Consider the following 20240-nt stretch of genomic DNA (forward strand, 5'->3'; position numbering starts at 1 on the left):
TCGGTCTGCAGCTACTTGTTGCAGTCCGTATATCTAATCAGTCTTAAGTGTCTCTCCAGAAACAGTGACGTACGGTTTGTGTGTCTCGGTGTGCCAGGAGCGCCGACACGACTGGAGGAGTTGGGAAGCTGCGGGGCGTGAGGGGGTGTGCAAGGGGGACAGCGCCACCTGCCGGGGAACCGTCCGGCCTTGGCAGCGCACTTGGGACGCGACCATCGGCGGCTCGGCTCAGGGCTCAGGGGTTTACAGTGAGAGCATTTGCAGAGAAATACACCTGCTTCAACTTGAGCAAGTCTCAGTTCTGGAAGTATTTTCTCAGGTTTTCGTTTCACCTTTTTATTTGTAGGAACATCATCTGCAGCGGGCTATCTCAGCACAACAAGTCTATGGAGAGAAGAGGGATAACATGGTTATACCGGTTCCAGAAGCAGAAAGTAATATTGCATACTATGAATCTATATATCCTGGAGAATTTAAAATGCCAAAGCAGCTGATTCACATACAGCGTAAGTAAAGTAACTCATTCATTGAAGTCTACATTGAGAATTAATTTTGCTAGTAGTTAAGACATTATTCATAAATGTTTGTTGAGCTCCCATCAGAACTGACTTCTAAGAATTAATTCTTTTCAACATGTTGAAAAATACATAGTACTTGCTGAAGAAGTACCATAACAACAGTTTGCAAGGAAATTTAGATTTGTTAGCAAGGATAGACGCAAATCTACGCATAGCTAAGAAACAGAATACCTGTCCCTGAAGTGTAACCAATATAAAATGGCAGTAGACTGGATTGGGAAGCCAACCAGAAATGACAGTAGCAGTAGCAGCATTTGCCTATGCCTGGTGGAAGTATTCTACATCTAAAAGCAGATGGGTTTTGATATCACTGATGATGTGCAAATTTGTTGTGGTTTTGTTTTTGTTGGAAGATAGCAGCTATTTGCTATGGATGTGACCCTTCACGTGAGCACCACAATACCTCAGATAACTTTGGAAAAAATTATGAAAAATACAGTCTGTTGCAGAATTGTTGCATAGTGTAATGACCAGAATTTAAGAAGTAGCATCTATGCTGTGTAAACATATCTCATGCCTAATTAACTTTGGTTAAATGCTAGACTTCTGTATCAGTCTGAGCCTCAGTAATGGCTTAAAACATGAGTTGCAGACTAGCATGGGTTAGAAAGGACCTTTTAAAGATCATCTACGTCCAAGCCCCCTGCAGTGAGGGGGTTCAACTTTACGAAGATGCTCAGAGCCCGGTCCAACCTGACCTTGAATGTTTCCAGGGATGGGCATCCACCAGTTTTCTGGGCAACCTGTTCTAGTGTTTCACCACCCTCATTGTAAAACAGTTCTTCCTTCCTACTAGCAGTCTTCCATGCTGACATTAAGGTTGTACTTTCATTCTTACTTTCCTTATCTAGCAGTTCTAACAGCTGGCACTGAACTTTAAAGTGCATTATATTCTACCTATTTTTTTATTAAAAACTAGATATGTTTTCACATGTACACTTGGGAAGAAATTTGTGTCTCTTACCACAGCAATTTGAATGAGGCATGAGAACTAGGGAGTCGTGTTTCAAATGCAGAGTGATGTGTTTTTGTAGGATACTGTGAAAAACAGTTGTTTGCATTCTGCAAAACATTACTTGTATTTGAAGACGCTTTGCTACACAGGGTAGATCATACTGGACCAGTGTAGTCTGACTCATCTACATCACAAAAATCATTTATGAGAATATGTGTAAGATCATTGTAATACAGTCTGCACATACTTTACTAGAGTACCTTTGATGTGTGTTGGGGCTGAAATCTTAACTGCTGATCATACAGTACAGAGAACTGCAGAATGCTTGGCACCCATGAAGATTGTAACAAATCTAAAAATTTCTTACTGAAGCAGTGAGGCAGAAAGCTGTTAGGTGGTTTGACCACTAATAAGTTTTCATTGGTTAACAAAACCATAACCAGTAGATGTCAACTTTTGTGCCTGATTTTAACAGGGAGTTTTTTGTCAAGAAAAAGACCTCAATATTTACATCAATGTGGAAGTAGCATTACTACAACATTCAAACAAATAATTTTGGTTTTCTCTTGAGAAGTGTGATGTGTGCTCTGGGCACTGTTAGAACAAAACATTTTTGTAGTAAAACTAACTTCAACTTTCACTGTATCATTTAGCTTTTAGTTTGGATGCTGAGCAGCCAGATTATGACTTGGATTCGGAAGATGAGATCTTTGTGAATAAGTTGAAGAAAAGAATGGACATCTCTCCTTTGCAATTTGAGGAGATGATAGACAGACTAGAAAAGGGCAGCGGTCAGCAGGTACAACGGTACTTTGAATAAAGAATTTGAAAGACACACTCTGTGTATTACTGTATGAAAGTGACATGCTGGGTTTTACATTTAGCCAGTCAGCCTGCAAGAGGCCAAGCTGTTGCTGAAGGAAGATGATGAATTGATCAGAGAAGTGTATGAGTACTGGATTAAAAAGAGGAAAAATTGTCGAGGTCCCTCACTTATCCCAGCAGTGAAGCAGGAAAAACGAGATGGTTCCAGCACAAATGACCCTTATGTTGCTTTTAGAAGACGAACAGAAAAGATGCAGACACGAAAAGTAAGTATATCAGTGCCTCCCTCAGCTTTTCTTTCTTTTCATTCTCCCTCTTCCAGAAAGTTGCTTATATAAAGAAACAATTCTGCAATGTAGTATAACATAATGAAAAATGGGATGTTCCCTTTTCAATTTGCAAGGGCAAAAAACGTAAAACGGCTTTAGTCCAACTATTAAATGACAGTTTATATTCACTTTTTCACTAAATTTACTGTTAAACCTACTTAGGGTGTTGGCAGGCTGTGTATCATTGATAATGTGCACATGCTTCTCTTTGGTTTAGCATGTGACTTGTCTTTTTTTTTTTTTAAATATACCTAAATATTTAGAACTTACTTTAATTCAGATTATTTAACTTCAACAATATGGGGAAACATACATAATTTATGTATCTACAGAATCGAAAAAATGATGAAGCTTCTTATGAGAAGATGCTGAAGCTGCGTCGAGATCTGAGTCGTGCAGTAACCATCCTGGAGATGATAAAAAGGAGGGAAAAAAGCAAGAGAGAGTTGCTGCATTTAACACTGGAAATTATGGAGAAGAGGTAATGGTTATTGAAAATTTGCTGCAGAAAGCTTTGGAAACTATATTCGGATTGCTGCAAATATTTGAACAGTGGGAGGTCTTTGAGTTCAGACTCTTTTTCACATTTCCAGGATAGCATAGTCATATTTGCCTATGGGAAAAAAAACATTAGGAATTTGCTTATTATGGGAGGGTTATTGTCATACTAATCTACATCATTTTATTACATGTGTAGATGCTTTCAAATGTATGTATCTACTCTGTATTCTATACCAGAAGAGAGATCATAGTTTCAAGCGAAGTCATTTGAAACTGTGTGTTAAGTATGTAGATTAAGGAAATCCCAGCTATTTTTAAGGCCATTTTCAATCATTACCATTCCTCTCTGACTTCATGGTCTTCATTCTTTGCTAAAAAAGCTTGATCTAATACCCTCTTGTTAGGAAAACAAATAGACATTTCGTACAGTATTAAACGTGAGAGTCATCTCCAGCTAAATGCTTCTTTTGCCATCATGTTGGTCAGCTGTGCTGAGGGCCAAATGCTTTGCCAAGTGTCAACTTTCCCAGTCGACTGAGGATCACAATTGCAATATGGAGATATCCTTTAGGTTGATACTTAGAATCTGAATAGACTTTTCTAGCATAAATATCCATGTTTGAAAGCAAATGTTCTGAGTCAGCACCTAGTCTGGATTTTTAGGGAGACAAGCTGAACTAGCTCTACCAGGGCATTTCTTTTAAGCCCTGAGCATTTTCAGCAGAAACGTAGAAGGGGAGAAATTGTGAAGATTATTCCAGTTGCTTTTTAAAGAAAACAAGCCATTGAATAGAGGAAAGACTAATACCTCCCTCAGGGTAGAGAACTGCACTTCAACTCAGCATTTGTCACAGGACTTGAAATGTAATGTTTCGTGGATCTTCTTATTGAAAATACTCCATAACACAAAAGAGGGAGGATTCATGAATAAGGCATTCTGCTTCACTGTTTTAAGACTTTGAGTGATAAATGTATGGTCTTTAAATGGCACCAGTCCCCAAGGAAGGGGGAGGGTAACCCTCTCCTCTTCTTTCCTTTACAGCATTACCTTTTGGAGATGCTTTACAGGGTAGTTGTCCTGTTTCGTCTGGCAGCATTATTCATTGCAATTAATTTTAGATGTTATCAGTCTCCTTCTCTGGAATCATACTTTTTGTGCTTCTTGCTGATGTCCTGGATGTCCCTTTACCCCAAGTTGCAAGCATTAGTTTGTGTTTTTCATTTTTTTAACAGATGGACATAGTAAACATTCTAGCAAATAAAATTTATTATCATTTCAGGTATAATTTGGGTGACTACAGTGGAGAGATCATGTCTGAAGTCATGGCACAGCGGCAGCCGCTTAAACCCACCTATGCTATTCCCATCATTCCTGTGACTAACAGCAGTTCTTTTAAACACCAAGAAGCTATGGAACTGAAAGAATACAAAGTTAAAGTAAGTAATGTCAGTAACCAAGTTACTGTTCATGCTGTGAAGTATGCAAAATACACCATTTTATGATTGGAAGAGGGAGGAAGCTTTTTGGAACTGGCAATAGGGTAACAAAACTGCAAGTGAAATAAAATGGCTTTGTTCTGGTGGAGTTTCAAGGAAACAGACTACCCGCATTCCTCAAGACAGAAATAAAGGAAGTACAGACAAACTACAGATAAAAGGACACATGCAATTGTGTTCTTACTCAGGGGGACAGAAACATTTTTCTTTACTACTGTACATAAAGATAGGATGTTCTGAACAAAACTGTATTTATTATCTATATGTTGTACAAAGATAAAACTAATGATGTGAATGCCATGTATTGTTTTAAGTTATGTAGTTAATTTAATATGGAGGGTTGGGATTTGTTTTGTTTCTGAAATATGACCCATTGATAATTGTCCCTCTGCTGTGTATATTTGGTTTCATATTTAAGTAAGTGTCAAATAATCTTAGTTGATTTAGACAGCTGACAAGTACTTTTCTCCCTGCAGGCTTTAATTTTGTGTCATACAAAGCATAGCTACAGTGTGAACAACTGAGCATGTTAAGTAGGTCAGGTAACACAGGATAAATGCTGAGGTATAATTTGAATTTTAAACCAAGACAACTTGTAATTGAAGAATATCTAGAGGCTGTTCTGAATTTGATGAGGTGGCTTGAATCAGTGAATTCTTCCACTGATAGTAAAGCATTATCATTGTGATTGCTGGTGTGTACTTGCTTATCAGTGATCTTGGATCAGTGCAGTATGTCACAGCTTGGAAACTTGGGAAATGCGCTTAAACTTGGCTTTGCATTGTATCGGGGAGTGTGTTTAATTTTTAGAGACCTTTGCAAGATTATATGTATCTTTGAGAAGTCTATTTTTGCCTTCAGAGCACTGCTTGATGCTTAGTAATACCCTAACACTGCATAAATGGCTATCAATTGAAAATGCTAGGAAGTAAAAAAAGTGCTTCATGGACATCATCATATATATTTTGGTCTACATCTCCAAAGTAGTACTGTTACCTTAACTGCTAGTGAATTACCTAGCACAGATTGAGCAAACAGTGCTTGATTCTACCTTGTCTGTTCAATGTTTCAATTACTGGAAATGAAATACAGGCACTCTGGAATGACTGCATATTTTACAGTGAAGATGGTAGAGAGATGAGTTCATGTCATTAGCTTGCTTACACAGGAGTTCATTTAAATTCCTGTTTTAATGTAATTTTCTTCTGTGTGTAATTTTACGCTGCTTTTTATTTTTCTTGCAGCAAGATAAACCTGATGTTATTAGACCCAAAAGAAAGTATGAGAAGAAGCCAAAAGTCTTACCTTCGTCCGCTGCTGCTACTCCTCAACAGACAAGTCCTGCTGCACTGCCAGTCTTTAATGCTAAAGATTTGAATCAGTACGATTTTCCTAGCTCAGATGATGAACCTCTCTCCCAGGTAGGACCTCTACAGTTTTGTGCTGCTCTTTGGGAAAGAGTAGAAGTAAAACTCAGGAATTTTCTAATATCTCTCCTTTTACACTGCGCTTACCCCATCTCCTCTTTGAAGGTTTTGTCTGGTTCTTCAGAGGCGGAGGAAGAAAATGATCCCGATGGTCCTTTCGCCTTCCGTAGAAAAGCAGGCTGTCAGTACTATGCTGTAAGTAGAATTTACTTATGCATTATGAGGCAGAGTGTCATTGTGGGAAGACATCTTGTGTTTAATTGTTTAAAATTATTTTAAGCCTCATTTAGATCAACCTGGCAGCTGGCCATGGAGTAGCCCTAAGGAGGGAAGATTAGGAGATGTGCGTTACAGATACTGCTTAACCACCCTCACTGTACCCCAGAGGTGTATTGGGTTTGCACGAAGGCGGGTTGGCCGTGGTGGAAGGTGAGTGCTGTGTAATTGTTGCTGTTTATAAAAATAAAACTAAAAAAATCAGTAAGATGCAAAGAACAACAAAATCTACAAAAAACCCAAAAACCAAAAAATAAAAAAATGGAGACATCACAGGGAGATTAGCTGGCTAATGTTTCCATTTTTATTTTGCACTAGTGGAAGCTGTTTTAGCAATGTTTTCTTATATAGTTCCATTTTTGGACATGAAAATACATGTGTATCTTCAGTTGTGATTAGTTTGTTTTTATATTATTTGCATAGCTGTCCTCAAACAGTAGCATTTCAAGATAGCAAAAATTGTATTTTGCAAAAAATGCTTTTCAGAGTTTAGGCTGTATTTGGTGATTTTGGGAGAGGTGCTTAGAAATTACAATAACTGCTGTATTTCAAACTTGTGAAAAATATCAAATAATTACTTATTTCAGGCATTTTGCTTTTAAGAGTCTTCACTGAAAACAATTTATAAATGGTTGAGTGTATATGATATTTTTAAGGAAACAGTATATTTGTATTGAATGTTTATTAATAGTAAGAATGTGATTTGCCTTTCAAATTTATGCTTAGCACCTCTTCACATATTAGTAAGCCAGCTTGGCCAATCGGTAAGATGACTCTTACTGGGATGTTTGCAAGGGGATTTGGAAGTTAGTGTGCGACATCCCTACTGCATTGGGATGGTTGTAGGTATAGTCAGTATATATGGGAGTAAGGCTTTGGAAATGAAGTTACTTTAGGAGGACATGTGAATCAGTTTTTGCTTAATCAGTGTTATTCTCTAGGTCTTTTTGTTTTAATTCTATGTTGTTGCAGTGTCTTCAATATATACATGATGTACCTCAACGCTTCAGACAGTAGAAGCTAGAATATACCTGAATGTACTACTTACTGTGAAATAATAGATGGTCGTGCATTGTGTCAGGGGAGTGTGTATATGTGTGTTTGCTTGTTCTAGAACACTTTTATGTAGCTTTTTTATCCCTTTATCATCCAGAAGCACACGTCAGACCAATAACTTTCTTGGTATTTTCTTGCCACTGTATAATTATGCATTGTTCTCCTGGTTTTAGGGTGCTACTAGACAGAGCGCATTCGGACTACGATAATGCATTTCATCATCTGGATTTGGAAAGGTTTTCCTCATCACAACACTCTTCAATCAGTCAATTTGCCAATACCTCAGAAACAAATACCTCGGACAAATCTTTCTCAAAAGACCTCAGTCAGATACTAGTCAATATCAAATCATGTAGATGGCGGCATTTTAGGCCTCGGACACCATCCCTACATGACAGTGACAATGATGAACTCTCCTGTAGGAAATTATACAGGGGTTTAAATCGAACAGGCACAGCACAACCTGGGACCCAGACATGCAGTACCTCTATACAAAGTAAAAGTAGCAGTGGTTCAGCACATATTGGTATGTTTATTTTAACAAACTTGCTTCTAGAAGTTTTAAGCTTATGTCAGAAAATCCAGAATATCATTAAGTCATCCATACTTTACACTGTGGTCTATTTGATGGTAACAGCCCATCTTAACATGTATCTCCTTTTTGCTACACTGAATTTATTTGTGTTTATTGCTAACAGTAGTGTACTGCATCTGAGATTTATACAAATGCTACAGTGATATGTAATTACAATTTTAGAAATATGAAAGTTGAAAAAACAGTACTGTGTAGGGTTTAAGTTGACTGAAGATTTGGATTTTTGAAATTAAAAATACATTAATTGAAATGTTGATATAAAATGTTGATTAAGGACCAAATTTTTTCTAGAACAAGGTGTGGCAGTGATGGGAAATGTTTAGGGGAAATGTTTAGGTAAAATGTTTGCATTTAAAATCCCAGCATGCTATGAATTGTTACTTGAACTTAAATGCCATTTCCCAGGTAAGAAGTACCCAGCCCACCCTCACTGATGCATCTGCTTATGCTTAGCAAAACTCCTGGACTAATCACCTCTACATCTTGTCAGCAAGTGGCAGATCACATCTTATAGAACTTAATTATAGATTTGAGGATCTGACTCTGAAAAAACATGATGTGGTAGTGGTTTTTGATGGGAACACTATTGGATAGCATCACTCTTGCTATAGGATTCTTCTCACTAGAAGACTGGTATTTGCATGGTTAAAATGGAACTTACTAACTCTTCGAAATTAATGAGCTATTTATTGTAAATGTTACCTTTTAATAGAAGGTTAAAGTGGTGTAATTTTTTATAAAAAAAAACCCGTAAAGGTTCACCATGGTTTTGTAAGGAGCCCTCTAGAATCATATTTTCCTTGCCATTTTGAATTATGGCTTTGGAAATCAATCAGAAAACCTGGATAATGGAGGAGTGTGGTGAGCTGAGATGTGCTGTACTGGTTTGAAAACAAACCAGTGGGAGATCGCGAGTCAGAATTATGGTTTAATAGGAACATTAAAATAAATGCAATAGTACAAGAACACTGACAGAGTCAGGATGCAAGGTGACGCACCCTGTTAGGGTGGTGGTAGCAGTCCAGATGAAGTGGTCCTGTTGAAGCAGTGATCCTGTAGAAGGGTCTGGCCTTCACCTGAAGGTCCAGTGGTAGCTCTTGTCCTCTGGGAATCCAGTAGGTAGGGCTGCTTGTGGTGTTCCAAACCCCGGGTTATATCCAGGTGGGAATGCTTGGCTCCTCCCCTTGGCCGGAGCATCTCACAATGGGACGATGTAACTCTATTGAGTCATGTGGTGGGTCCTTGATTGCCCATTAAACAAAGATAGCCCCCGAACAGAGTTACCAAGGATGAATCATGGTAGGAGATAATGAACACTGCCCCACCTGTTTTAACAACTTGTGAAGATGATAATAGAATACATACTAGTGGTTACATCTTACATTGTAACCTGGAACATGCCTATACCTAATAAACTAAGGGAATTGTGGATTGTTTTGGTGATTTGCTTTAAGACTGTTATGCTGGTATCAGATAACTTTAATTTTCTGTTTGCCACTATATTATGTGCCTTCCCTCCTCTATCATGTTTTAAGGTTTTTTTCCTGAAAATTCTTTCTCCTTGCATTTGTAGAGTTAGTGAGCAGCTTTGTTCTGCTGCTTTATTTCATGCTTCTCCATGCTGTCCTAGAGTAGGTCCTTGCCCCCCATGCCCCTTTCTTCTTTCATGGTTCTTCTTGCTGGAAATGTACAAGGGCCAAAACTGATGATTCTTCTGGTTTGTGATCATAGTGTGGCTTTTGGTGTTTAAATTCTGCCCTTTCACTGGTTTGAATCAGTAAACCAAATCCAGCTGAATTGAGGGCATTCTCTGCCTGGTGGCCAGTCTGAATTGTGATAAATGGTAGCCAGATTACAAGTGTGAAAACAAAACTAATGTGTGTTGAATAGACTGTAAATACACTGAAAAGTATTAATGGGCAGTGCTTTACATACGAAAATCACATAGACTTGAAAAATTGGCTGGTGGATTTTAAAGCCCATGTTTCTGTGTGTGTCTATAAATAAACACACGCACATCCTTTTATAGTGTTTTTTCCTGAAATAGATGGTAAGGATATTTATCTACATCATTTAGGAATTAAATGGAATTGTTATTTATGTTGATGAGTCCCATATAAGGTTTTAATTGTGTGGTTGCATTTTGAAGCCTGTGAGAAACACATGCATGTAAGTACCGGGTATATTACATTCATTTGTGCTTGGAATTCTGTGCGAATGATTTAGTATCTGTGAAAAACATTTAAGTTAGTATTCCAAACTTTTCAAAATATAAATGTGGAGTTTAGTTTCCTAAATTTTTTTAGGATTTGATACAGCAATTAAATGTTCAATAAAAAAGTATAGCTGTCTGAATTCATAGATACACTTTAAATTGGTTACCAGAGTCCTTGGATAGTCACTTGCAATTAATATAACTAGGTAGATTGTGTTCATATAATTATAAATAATCTTAATTGTGATTCTCGTTGCATTGGAGGTATATATGAGTCTGTGTATATGTGGTGTATGCTGATCACCTGTTCAAGTGTAGGTGTTTGTAAGGAGCACAGTCTACTTCAGCTTCGTCTTGGTGCCAGTCTGGTTTTAGTGTTTTTTTTTTTTTTTTCCATTTCTGAAAGGATTCTGTGAGATACATTGTCTACACAGATCACAGGGGTGTTTGCGTGTCTCGTGTATGAGTCTGACTTCCTCAAAGGTGCCTGTCAGTGGGGGCTACAGCTGCTGAGTTATGTCTTTATACTTTCTGTAGCAAATACTGTAGAGAACATCTGGTATCTAACAGCCATCCTGAAGTTTTTCTAGTAGTTACTACTGCAGCTTAACAACTCTGTGGGGTTTCCCTGTTCCTTTTTAAAGCTGGGAGTTTGTTGTGGGTGTGGATGTTCTAGGTTTGTTTTTTCTTTGCCTTTTAGGTTTTTGAAGTGGCAGTTGGTCTTTTGTCAGAAAACACTTAGTAATACATCTCTATTTTTTTTTTTAAGTCATTTTATCTTTTCACTGCTACTGTGACTTGTGGTCAAACAATATTGCTTACTTTTAAGATGTTCATCCTGGGATTCTGTAGTGACCAGCAGAGGTGGTCATGTTGCCATACGTATTGTGTGCCCTCAGATAAGTTTTTTTTGTTTCCCCACTAAGAAAGTCTTGAGCTTTTTCTGTCTTGCATGATCCAGACATGCTGTTGACATGGAGCAACTGCTGTGGAAAATACTTTTCTTGGGTCTGTTATACATGGCCAGCAGGGCCATGAAGTTGAGATGGTATCTCAGGTCTTCTGTTCATGAGAGGATATGTTACAAAAAGCTGTGCTGTAACATACCATTCTCTGGCTACAGGGAGTATTAATTTTCATCCTGAAGATCAGAGAGAGGCTTCCACAGAGCTGGGCGTTGTATAAACATTTTGAAGTGCCTTTGATCCTAAAGAAAGGCAATTTATTCTGATTCTGACTTTGAGTGCTCAGTATTAAAGATCTGTGGAAGTTGTTGTACTGCGATTTTGCATGTAAACCAACAAGGCATGTGTTAAAATCCCTTACAAGTTACCTGAACCCTTGTGGTGTGCTGAAGGCTAGACTTCGGCAGCAGGATCAAGTGGCCAAGTAGCATTCCTTGCGTAGGGGGTGGTTCCTTCTGATTTTACTGAAGAATTATGAAGAAGTATCCTTTACCCTCTTGAAAAAAGAGCTGATTAAAAGGTATTGACACGTTATTCAGAACATCACTAAAAAGGAAACAAGAACATTAAAGCACTATTGTTGTGGAGAATTAACTTGTTCAGCAGCAGAACTACTTCAGAAAAGGAGCCTGTATTGCTGGCAGCGTCAAGTTTCTCAGTCATAATCTTCAGAGATGGAGTGTACAGTAGGCATGGGTATTGATCTGAAGAGTTTGTGTCCCCTGTTAGATTGATTTGGTTCTGCCAGGCAAATAGTCTTTGGACTGCATCACTTTAGAGACTGTGCTTTCTGCTGGAGACTTTCTATTAAATGTGTTGCATTCACATTTTTGAATGCTTGGATCTCATAAACAAAAGTTAGAGACACTTAAAGCTGCACACATGGATCATTCTGTTTCAGCCTTGTGTTTAGGAAGCAGAGCAGAGCTACCTATCACTAGTGAAATACTGGAGCACTGGTTCCCAGGCTCTGCAGTAAGAGCAGGCTACAGTCTTGCATTCTGTTGCTTTCTGCCTTCGTCACCCAGAAGCTGGATCACTTTGAAAACAGTGTCTAAAAGCTGGCAAGGCTAAAGAGGCTGGTGGTTAACTTGAATCTGCTCACTGAGTTGGGAAATCACTCTTTTAGAAGAAGCCTTACTGAAAATTGTTAGGTTTTGTGTTTGGGATTGTAGACATTGCTGTATATGAAAAGCTGTGGGTATCCAGAATATACTCAAATGCCTTGCATTCTCTTGTAAACTAGACATTTAGGCCATGTGATGCAAATAGTGCATTGCTATTCAGTAACTTCTGCTGTGGGAATTCCATAGAAATAACATTTTTCCCAGTCAGCTTGAATGCCTGTTTTGGACCTCCTAATCTGCTTTTTAAAAGCAGTTGTTCATGCTTGGAGATCTAGCAGGGTAGTGAGCTATGCTTCCATTTCCCAAATATATAATGTTGGTTGATGGATCTGTACTTGTTCAGCCTGGAGAAGAGAAGGTTTTGGGGTGACTTAGTTGGGACCTTCCAGTATCTGAAAGGAGACTACAAGAAAGATGGAGAGGGACTTTTTACAAGAGCATGTAATGACAGAACAAGGGGGAATTGATTAAAACTGAAAGAGAATAGGTTTAGATTAGATATTAGGAAGAAATTCTTTACTGTAAAGGTGGTGAGGCACTGGAATGGGTTGCCGAGAGAAGTTGTGGATTCCCTATCCCTGGAAGTGTTCAAGGCCAGATTGGATGGGACTTTGAACCTGCTCTAGGTGAAGGTGTCCCTGCCCATGTCAGAGGATTTACAACTAGATGAGGTCCCTTCCAGCCCAAACCATTCTGTGATTCTATATTGTTTTGTCGCGTTGTCGTTAAGGTGTTTCACCTTACACCAAATTTTAGACAGCCCTTTTCCAGAAAGAAACAGGAGGGAGCTCCTCAACCCTTGTGGCAATTCCTTGTAGCAATGTAGAAGGACTTACCCATGGCTTTTATGCCATCACTGGCTGTTCAGATGTTATTTAACCGTTGTAGCTGTAGTATTCTCGACACTGCTCTGTGTTACTGTTTTCACTTTTTGAAATGCTTCTTTCATATTACAGGATAAACTTGGTGATAAAAAATACTGAAATTTGTAATGGCCACTTCCAGTTATCATTGGAATTTAATAGTCTTGGCCCATCTGTGGCTGCACTGTTGAGATCCTAGTTGAAAAGCAATGGCATTGAGAGTAACAGGTGCTTATAACCCATCCTAAACTTAGTTGAAGGAGGAAATACTAAAAGGAAAAGCCTCTTTAGTCTGGGAAATGTGACTGTGGATGGGGGAAGAGTCAATACTTTTTGAAACACGCAAGCACTTCCAGAGAATTCAAGACTTTGTAGTCTGACCACATTTTCTCATTGGGTTTCAATTCAGCTGGAGTAAAACTTTGCTCCAAAACAGTGTATCTCTGGGCTTGTGGATCTGTTACACTTTGCATCCCATGCAAGGATGGTCACATTTTTAACTGCACAGTAAACTGTGTGTACCCCAACTGGCATGGGGCATTTTGGTGGAAGCTAATTTTAACAATAATGGGCAGACAAATATAAATGCATAGCAAGTTTTCTAGCTTTTATTCAGTGGCTAGCAAAAAATTCTTATTATTTTCTGTCTGTCTTCTGCTACCAAGTAGCGAGTGCATATATAGACCTTATATCTAGTTTATAATTTCTGCAGTTCTGATGGTAGGAGTTTCACACTTAAGTTCTTTTGGGCTAAAATAAAAGGCTGTTGTAGTAGTAATCAAGGGCATAATGATTCATATTCTCATAGTGTCTAATCATGCCATGTTTAAGTAAAACCAATCTTGAACTTCTTTTCAGAAAGTGAAACATCTTTGGGTCTGGTGCATCAAATACTAAATCACACTGATGGCTCTAAGTCTCTCCAATCTTCTGAATTCACTGGTGAGAACTTGATGTACAGTAGAAAATCTTTAACCAGGGAGTGTAAGCCAGATAACATCTCTCATAAGACAGAGATTTTAAAATGTGATGTTCTGGATTACTTAGCATTGTGATCGATGTTTGCTTTGCATGCACTTTGGCATTAGTAACCACTGATTGTTGTCTTATACAGCAGGGATGCAATGCTCTCATGTATTTCCCTTAAGAAGACCTTGTGACATGATACATCATCTTTCCACACACATTAGCAGTTCTGTAGTTTATTGAATTTCTGAAAAAGTTTGGAAGCTTTAGTTAAGTGACCTTTCTCCTATTACCTGATCAGAACTCCCTCTTTAATGGTTATCACCTCCACTGAAAGGATTAGGAAATCTAGTATTCTATAAATGGATTAGAGAGGTTCTTTGAACCTAATGTAGTCTTAATGCTTCAGTTTTCCCACTGAAATATCATTTCTACTCTTGAGAACAAATACTTAACTTGTTATAAAACAGCTTTTAAGTGACTGCAATTTAAAGATCTGATTCTTAAGATTTAACCAGAGTGAAACACTTGCTGAAAGGTTTAATTATGCTGTTTGAGTCTCTCAGTATCAATTTTTTTAAAAACTTCATTAAAGAAAAAAAAAATCTTAGCTAGATAGGTCAGTGTGTTTACTCCACAAAGCTTGCTCAGTTTGCCTGGCAAATCTAGTGAGCATCTTCCATTCAGGAAATGAAAAGGAATGCCAGTAGAGCGACCAGGAGCTTACACATGCGTTTTCTGGGGTATGCTCCCTCACTTTTTAGGAAACTGGTTATTGTGGTCAACTTCTTTAAAGTCTGTGTTTTCCTACTTAAGGGTAGAAGAGTAACAACAAGTGAGTGATCTCACAGTAAAACTTGCAGCAGTAGCTGGGAGGGGAGGCTGTGGTTGTTTATCATAAAAAGACCCATCTGTTCTTACAGATTGCACAGCCAGCCCCCCCCCCCCAGACACTTGTCACTGGTTTTGGCCACTTTTGGGAAGGACTTGAGTTTTTGGAGAAGCTAGGTGTAAGCTACAGAATTGTAAGGCTAGTACATGTTAAATGCTGTGGTACAACCAGTGAGCTCTGTTAGAATAGTTTTATATTGCAGTATAAAACTGCGAACTATGGGTCTTTGAAAAGTCCATTGGCAAGTATCACTGTTACTGTGTGCTCCAAAAAGCAATACCTGAGTATCACCATCCCACAGAATTTGGTTGATGTGTAAACAGAATCATGCAATTGAAAAATGATACTCAGTGGCTTAGTTTGAGAAAAAAATAGATATATAATTATCCCAAAGAGTACAAATACTCATATAAATGAATGTAGGAAAATGCATTCATAGTGCAGTGTGGAATAACTCAGTTTTTGATAAAACAAGATTTGTAGCTGTCACTAAGGAGATACTGAGCAGTCATTTATCCTGTCAGTCAGTATCAGTAATGTACAGTGTTTCTTTTCCTCTACCTTCCTTCCATTCCTTTTCGCAGTCCGTACGCCAGAAAACATTTCCTTGCTGCCAAAGTACAGCACCAATACATTGCAGAATATTTGTTTGTGTTGTCCCGAGCTGTTAAATGAACAGGATAACAGCATGACACCGTGTACTGACTTTAGATCTGAAGGTTGTCTCAACTGAAATATTACCACTTGATACAGTGTGCTGCAGAAAAATAAGGAGCATTCGTATAGCCAAGTCTCTTGGTAAAGAGCTGCCCATCTTCTGATAACCATCTTGAGATATGAATAATTCCAGGCAGAGTTGTGCCTTAAAGGTTCCTCATTTAAGGTTAGAAAAGGAGTTGGGCTAGGTTAACTTAAGAGTCAAGTGACTTGCATAAATTACTGAAAGTGTCTTGGAAAGTATGTAGAAGTTTTGTGGCAAGGTACAGCTGTTAACTGAGAAAGACAGTTGAGATATTATGAAATGATAATGTTCTTATTTATTGTGTTTTAGTAGTGTTGTTTGAGATTTCCGTCTTTACCCATCACTGTGTAGTGAATGAAACTGGGTGTTTTGTCACTGTTTAATTTGGTAAATCCTGTACTATTAAATAGTCATTACTGAGTGACGAAACCATGACCGCTGAGGTCTGAGCATGCAGTTTGAGAAGAGTCTGTAAGCACTGCATCCCTGTTTAGGGCTGCTGAAGCAAGGACCTGAATTAAAATCTCATGTGTCATCTTTAACCACTGAATGTTATGTTTTGTCCCTGTTTAGAACCTGTTGTTCACCTTTCTGTTGCTTACTAACGTTTTTTAAAGCCTTGGAGGTGTCCAGTAATGTCAGGAAGCTGTAACTTTGTGTAGTGTTGTGTAGCAGTACTCTCCTGAGTTGCGAGAAATGCGGTTACTGATTTAAGTGTTCAGAAAAGCTCTGGGCTTCCTGCTCGCCTGCACAATTTTTTCCAGGCCGATAAAGAGCGGTGTATGACAAAAAGGGAATGACATTCATTTTTGCTACTACTTCTACATGTACCATTTTTCTTTTGACATGCATGAAAGGTTATCAGCTGTGTCCTTTCTCCTTTCTAGAACAAAAATGAGAAGAGAGTAAAATTTTTGGAAGAAGGTTCTTGGGGATACTCACTGGTTTTTTAGACAAAGTGATGTTAGCAAGATGCTGAGTTTGGCACCCATCCAGTTGCATCAATGCTGCATTGCAGACAAGCAGAAAGTGTTCTCTGCAAGCCATCTAACACATTAATAGCAGCTACATTTTTATGCAGCAAAGCATTCTGTTCGAATTGGTTCTTTAAAAAAAAGACAGCTGAGCTTAGACTTGCTCTTTGAGAAGCTCAGGACCGTGCCTGCAGATGTAGAGGCACAGTCAGTCAGGACACCCATGACTTCGCTGTGCTGAGCATATGTGTGATTTCCCCAGTTCCAGTCACAGTTGGGTGCCACAGGAAATGAATATGTAAGATTAAATAGGTGAATGTACTTTCATGTGAAGTACATACAGATGGGTTTTTTTCATGCATGGGAATGATAGTTTTCAGAAGCAACTTATATATCACAATTAATATGCTTATCATTTCAACTGAAATGTAATATAAGCTGTAGTCTGAGAGCAGGAGGGGAAGAAACCCAGTGGCCATGTTAACAAAATACATGGTGGCTTTTAACAGAAGAGGAATAAAGCATGCTGTCCTAGTTTACAGGTCTTGAGAAGAAGGTTTGATTTGGATAGTTCACAGTAATAGTAATGCTTTCATTAAAACCTTCATTGTAGTGTTAGCATGGAGAGGGAAGACCTGGCTTATGTAACTACAATCTATAACCCATTCTGGTACATTAGCATGTCTGTCTATGGAATGGAAAAGGAATATCAATCAGATTATTTTAAGTGGCTGTAGCTTGCAGCAGCCCTTCATGAGCAGTGGTGTGTTTCTAACCTGGATGCAACTGACTCAGGATTTCACAGTAAAGCTCTGATAGTGTTGTAAGTAGTATTTTGAAGTGTCTGTTTTAATAAGGGAAACAGCAAAAACGTTGCTGAGTGTTTAACCTAAATTGAAAAAAACTGAAATTAGTTGTTCTTGAGCATATTTTCCAGGTAGTATTTTTAAGTGGAGGAGAAGCAGTTGGAATATAGATGAAGGTGATGGTGGTAGTAGGGTTCTTCTGTCACTTGTTTCCTTTGACAGCTGTACAACTTCCCAGACTGGTGGGAAGCATACAACTCCTAAGCGTTACAGGCTGCTTAAAAATAAATGAACTGATGGTACAATTTCAAAAATACAGCTTTTCTAATTGTCACTTTTGGAAAGAAGGGAGAATGCTTCCTGCCGTTCGTTATTTAGCATAGTCTTTCCTAAACAAACATAGCTTGTCTGCATAGGCTTCATTTGCTGTTGTTCCAAAAGAAAGCAGTATTTTGGAGGTGGTTAAACCAACACAGGTGACTGAGTTTACTTCAGCTGTTTTATAGCTGGAATCTTAAATATATTTAGGACTTAAAAACTGAAGTGAACTCTTAATAAATTTTGCTTAAATAGGTACAAGTGAGGTGATTATGGTGGTGGAAGCTTTAATCGTAGTCAAAGATGGTGGTACAACATCCTTTTTTGCCCTTCTTCATCATTCTGTGTGTTGTCTTTATTTATGTAACTTATGCAATCTACTCCTAAGCAATATATTTACAGTGTTATACTACAGAATAAAATACCTTGTTGATAGAATCATAGACTATACGGAGTTGGAAGGCACCCATCAATATCATCAAGTCCCTGCACAGGTCACCCCGATAAATCACACCATGAGTAAATAAATGGAACTTTCAATATCATTCGCACTATGTTGGCTAAACATATGCTGATTCTAAATTTTAGGGTTTGGAAAAACAATAAATTATGTATCTCTCAGTACCAGAACAGTATATGCATTTTCCTCCCTCTGTTACTGCTGCTCAGCTTTCTCATGTTGATCTTTGTGTGCTAAAGCTTTCTTGTTCTAACTTATGTCGGATGGCAGCTTAAAAAAAAAAAATCTAAAGGAGTTGTAAATTTTATTTTTTGTATAAATTAAACAGTCATCTCCTTGAGTATTTATTCAATGAATTCTAATTTGTTTGGTTTGGGGTTTTTTTTAGAAAGGACATTTATGAGTGAGGTTACTACTTTTAAGCTATTCCTGTAGGAATATTTATAAATTCTTGCAGTGATATTTAACTGTAGAAGTATTTAGAAGTAATTTGTTGCTTATGGCAGTATAAATAAGTGCTACATCCCTACTTGCTCAAAGATGTAACTTACAAAAAAAGGCAACCTGAATGTAACAGCTGAGTAAAATTTTATAGCTTCAAATGTTCAGATAGGAAAATGCTGATAATAATTCCAGTGCAATTTCTAATACATACTAGAAGTAGTTTGAACAATATTTAAACACCAAAAAAAGACAAGCACACCAGGAAAGTGCATGCTCAGCAGTGTTTGCTCTGATGTTTCCAAATATTGCAGCCACTTACACTGACTTATTCAAGATTTACATAAGATATAATTGGTCTTCAGAATCCTGCTGTATCTATAAGTAGGACATTATCATAATTTTGATGCAGACATTATTTTCTGCAGGCAAGCAAGCCTGAAGGAGTAGACTAACAAAAGATTCTTTAAAATTTCAATTTGTGAACAGGATTTAAGTGTGGTAGTGATTTGTTGCCGAGCAGTAGTGAACTTCCCCGAAAGCATGATTTCCACTGCATTCTTGAAGTGCAAGTACTATTTACAGCACATATTTGGGAACATTTGTACAATCTGAACATAAAATGGAAGGAAAATCTGAAAGGTGTATCCTTTGCAAGGGCATTCACACTCTAACCTTGATTCAGTTTGTAAATTGAAATCTGAGGCTTCATTTTGTTCTGGAAATGTGAACTAAAAATCCCTGCACTGAAGTTAGTTAATGAAATAGTGATTCTGCTGCACCATTGGGCATCCCCTTGTCAATCTGTACAATTAACGCTGTGTCAGTTTTATACCTGTGGGTTAAATGGATAAAATTCTGCCTGACTTGTGGTGCACTGAGTTGCCTCTCAAAGATTTTAAAGAGAAGGGTATAGTTCTGTGAAATTCAGTATTGATGGAGTTAACTTGTATGTGTGTAGTTACAAACAAAAAAAACCTTGTACAGCCATAGTCTGCACAGTTGTGAGCATGCCAAACCTAATGTTTTCAACTGAAACATAAATCTTAGTTGTAGGCCCTGGCTGCTTTCAGAGTGCTGTCAGTGAGGGTTGCATTGCAGTTGCCAAGTTTGGCATATAAACCTATTTCACTAATAATGCAGGTACTGTAGTTTCACAAGGTAAAACCAGTGATGCCATTTCTACCTAATCATTCTTTTTAATCTGTTTTTAAAGTGGGCTTGATTGCATTTTGGTTCCTTTCTCCCCCTCCCTTTTTAGTATCTTGAGCTAAATTCAGTTAAAGCCTAAACAAACAGAGAAAGTGTAGTTTGAACAAAAATTTCTAGGAGGATGGCAGCCTTTTTGACATAAAGGTGCATTAAGGCTCTTAGGAACTTGCTGTGGTAGTTTTTTTGGGGGGTTTTAGGTTTATAAAGTAGATGTGTTTAT

General features: G+C 38.0%; 1 protein-coding gene across 6 annotated transcripts in view; it reads left to right on the plus strand.

Annotated features, from left to right (window-relative positions):
• The window catches only part of EPC1 (enhancer of polycomb homolog 1), a 63096-nt gene that overhangs the window by 39920 nt on the left and 2936 nt on the right, over positions 1-20240 (plus strand). For 4 of the 6 annotated variants that reach the window (XM_082291066.1, XM_082291067.1, XM_082291063.1 and 1 more), the window contains exons 2-11: positions 347-506; positions 2187-2332; positions 2418-2624; positions 3020-3168; positions 4469-4625; positions 5930-6106; positions 6218-6307; positions 6393-6541; positions 7618-7970; positions 14068-14151. In XM_082291066.1, the coding sequence (XP_082147192.1) occupies positions 407-506; positions 2187-2332; positions 2418-2624; positions 3020-3168; positions 4469-4625; positions 5930-6106; positions 6218-6307; positions 6393-6541; positions 7618-7970; positions 14068-14151 (1612 nt within the window). In that variant the 5' untranslated portion in view covers positions 347-406. The remainder of the gene's footprint in view (positions 1-346; positions 507-2186; positions 2333-2417; positions 2625-3019; positions 3169-4468; positions 4626-5929; positions 6107-6217; positions 6308-6392; positions 6542-7617; positions 7971-14067; positions 14152-20240) is intronic. The other 2 variants (XM_082291068.1, XM_082291064.1) reach the window with 1 other exon arrangement.

This window comes from Coloeus monedula (genome assembly GCF_965178545.1).
Source record: "Coloeus monedula genome assembly, chromosome: 1".
NCBI classification, from domain to species: domain Eukaryota; kingdom Metazoa; phylum Chordata; class Aves; order Passeriformes; family Corvidae; genus Coloeus; species Coloeus monedula.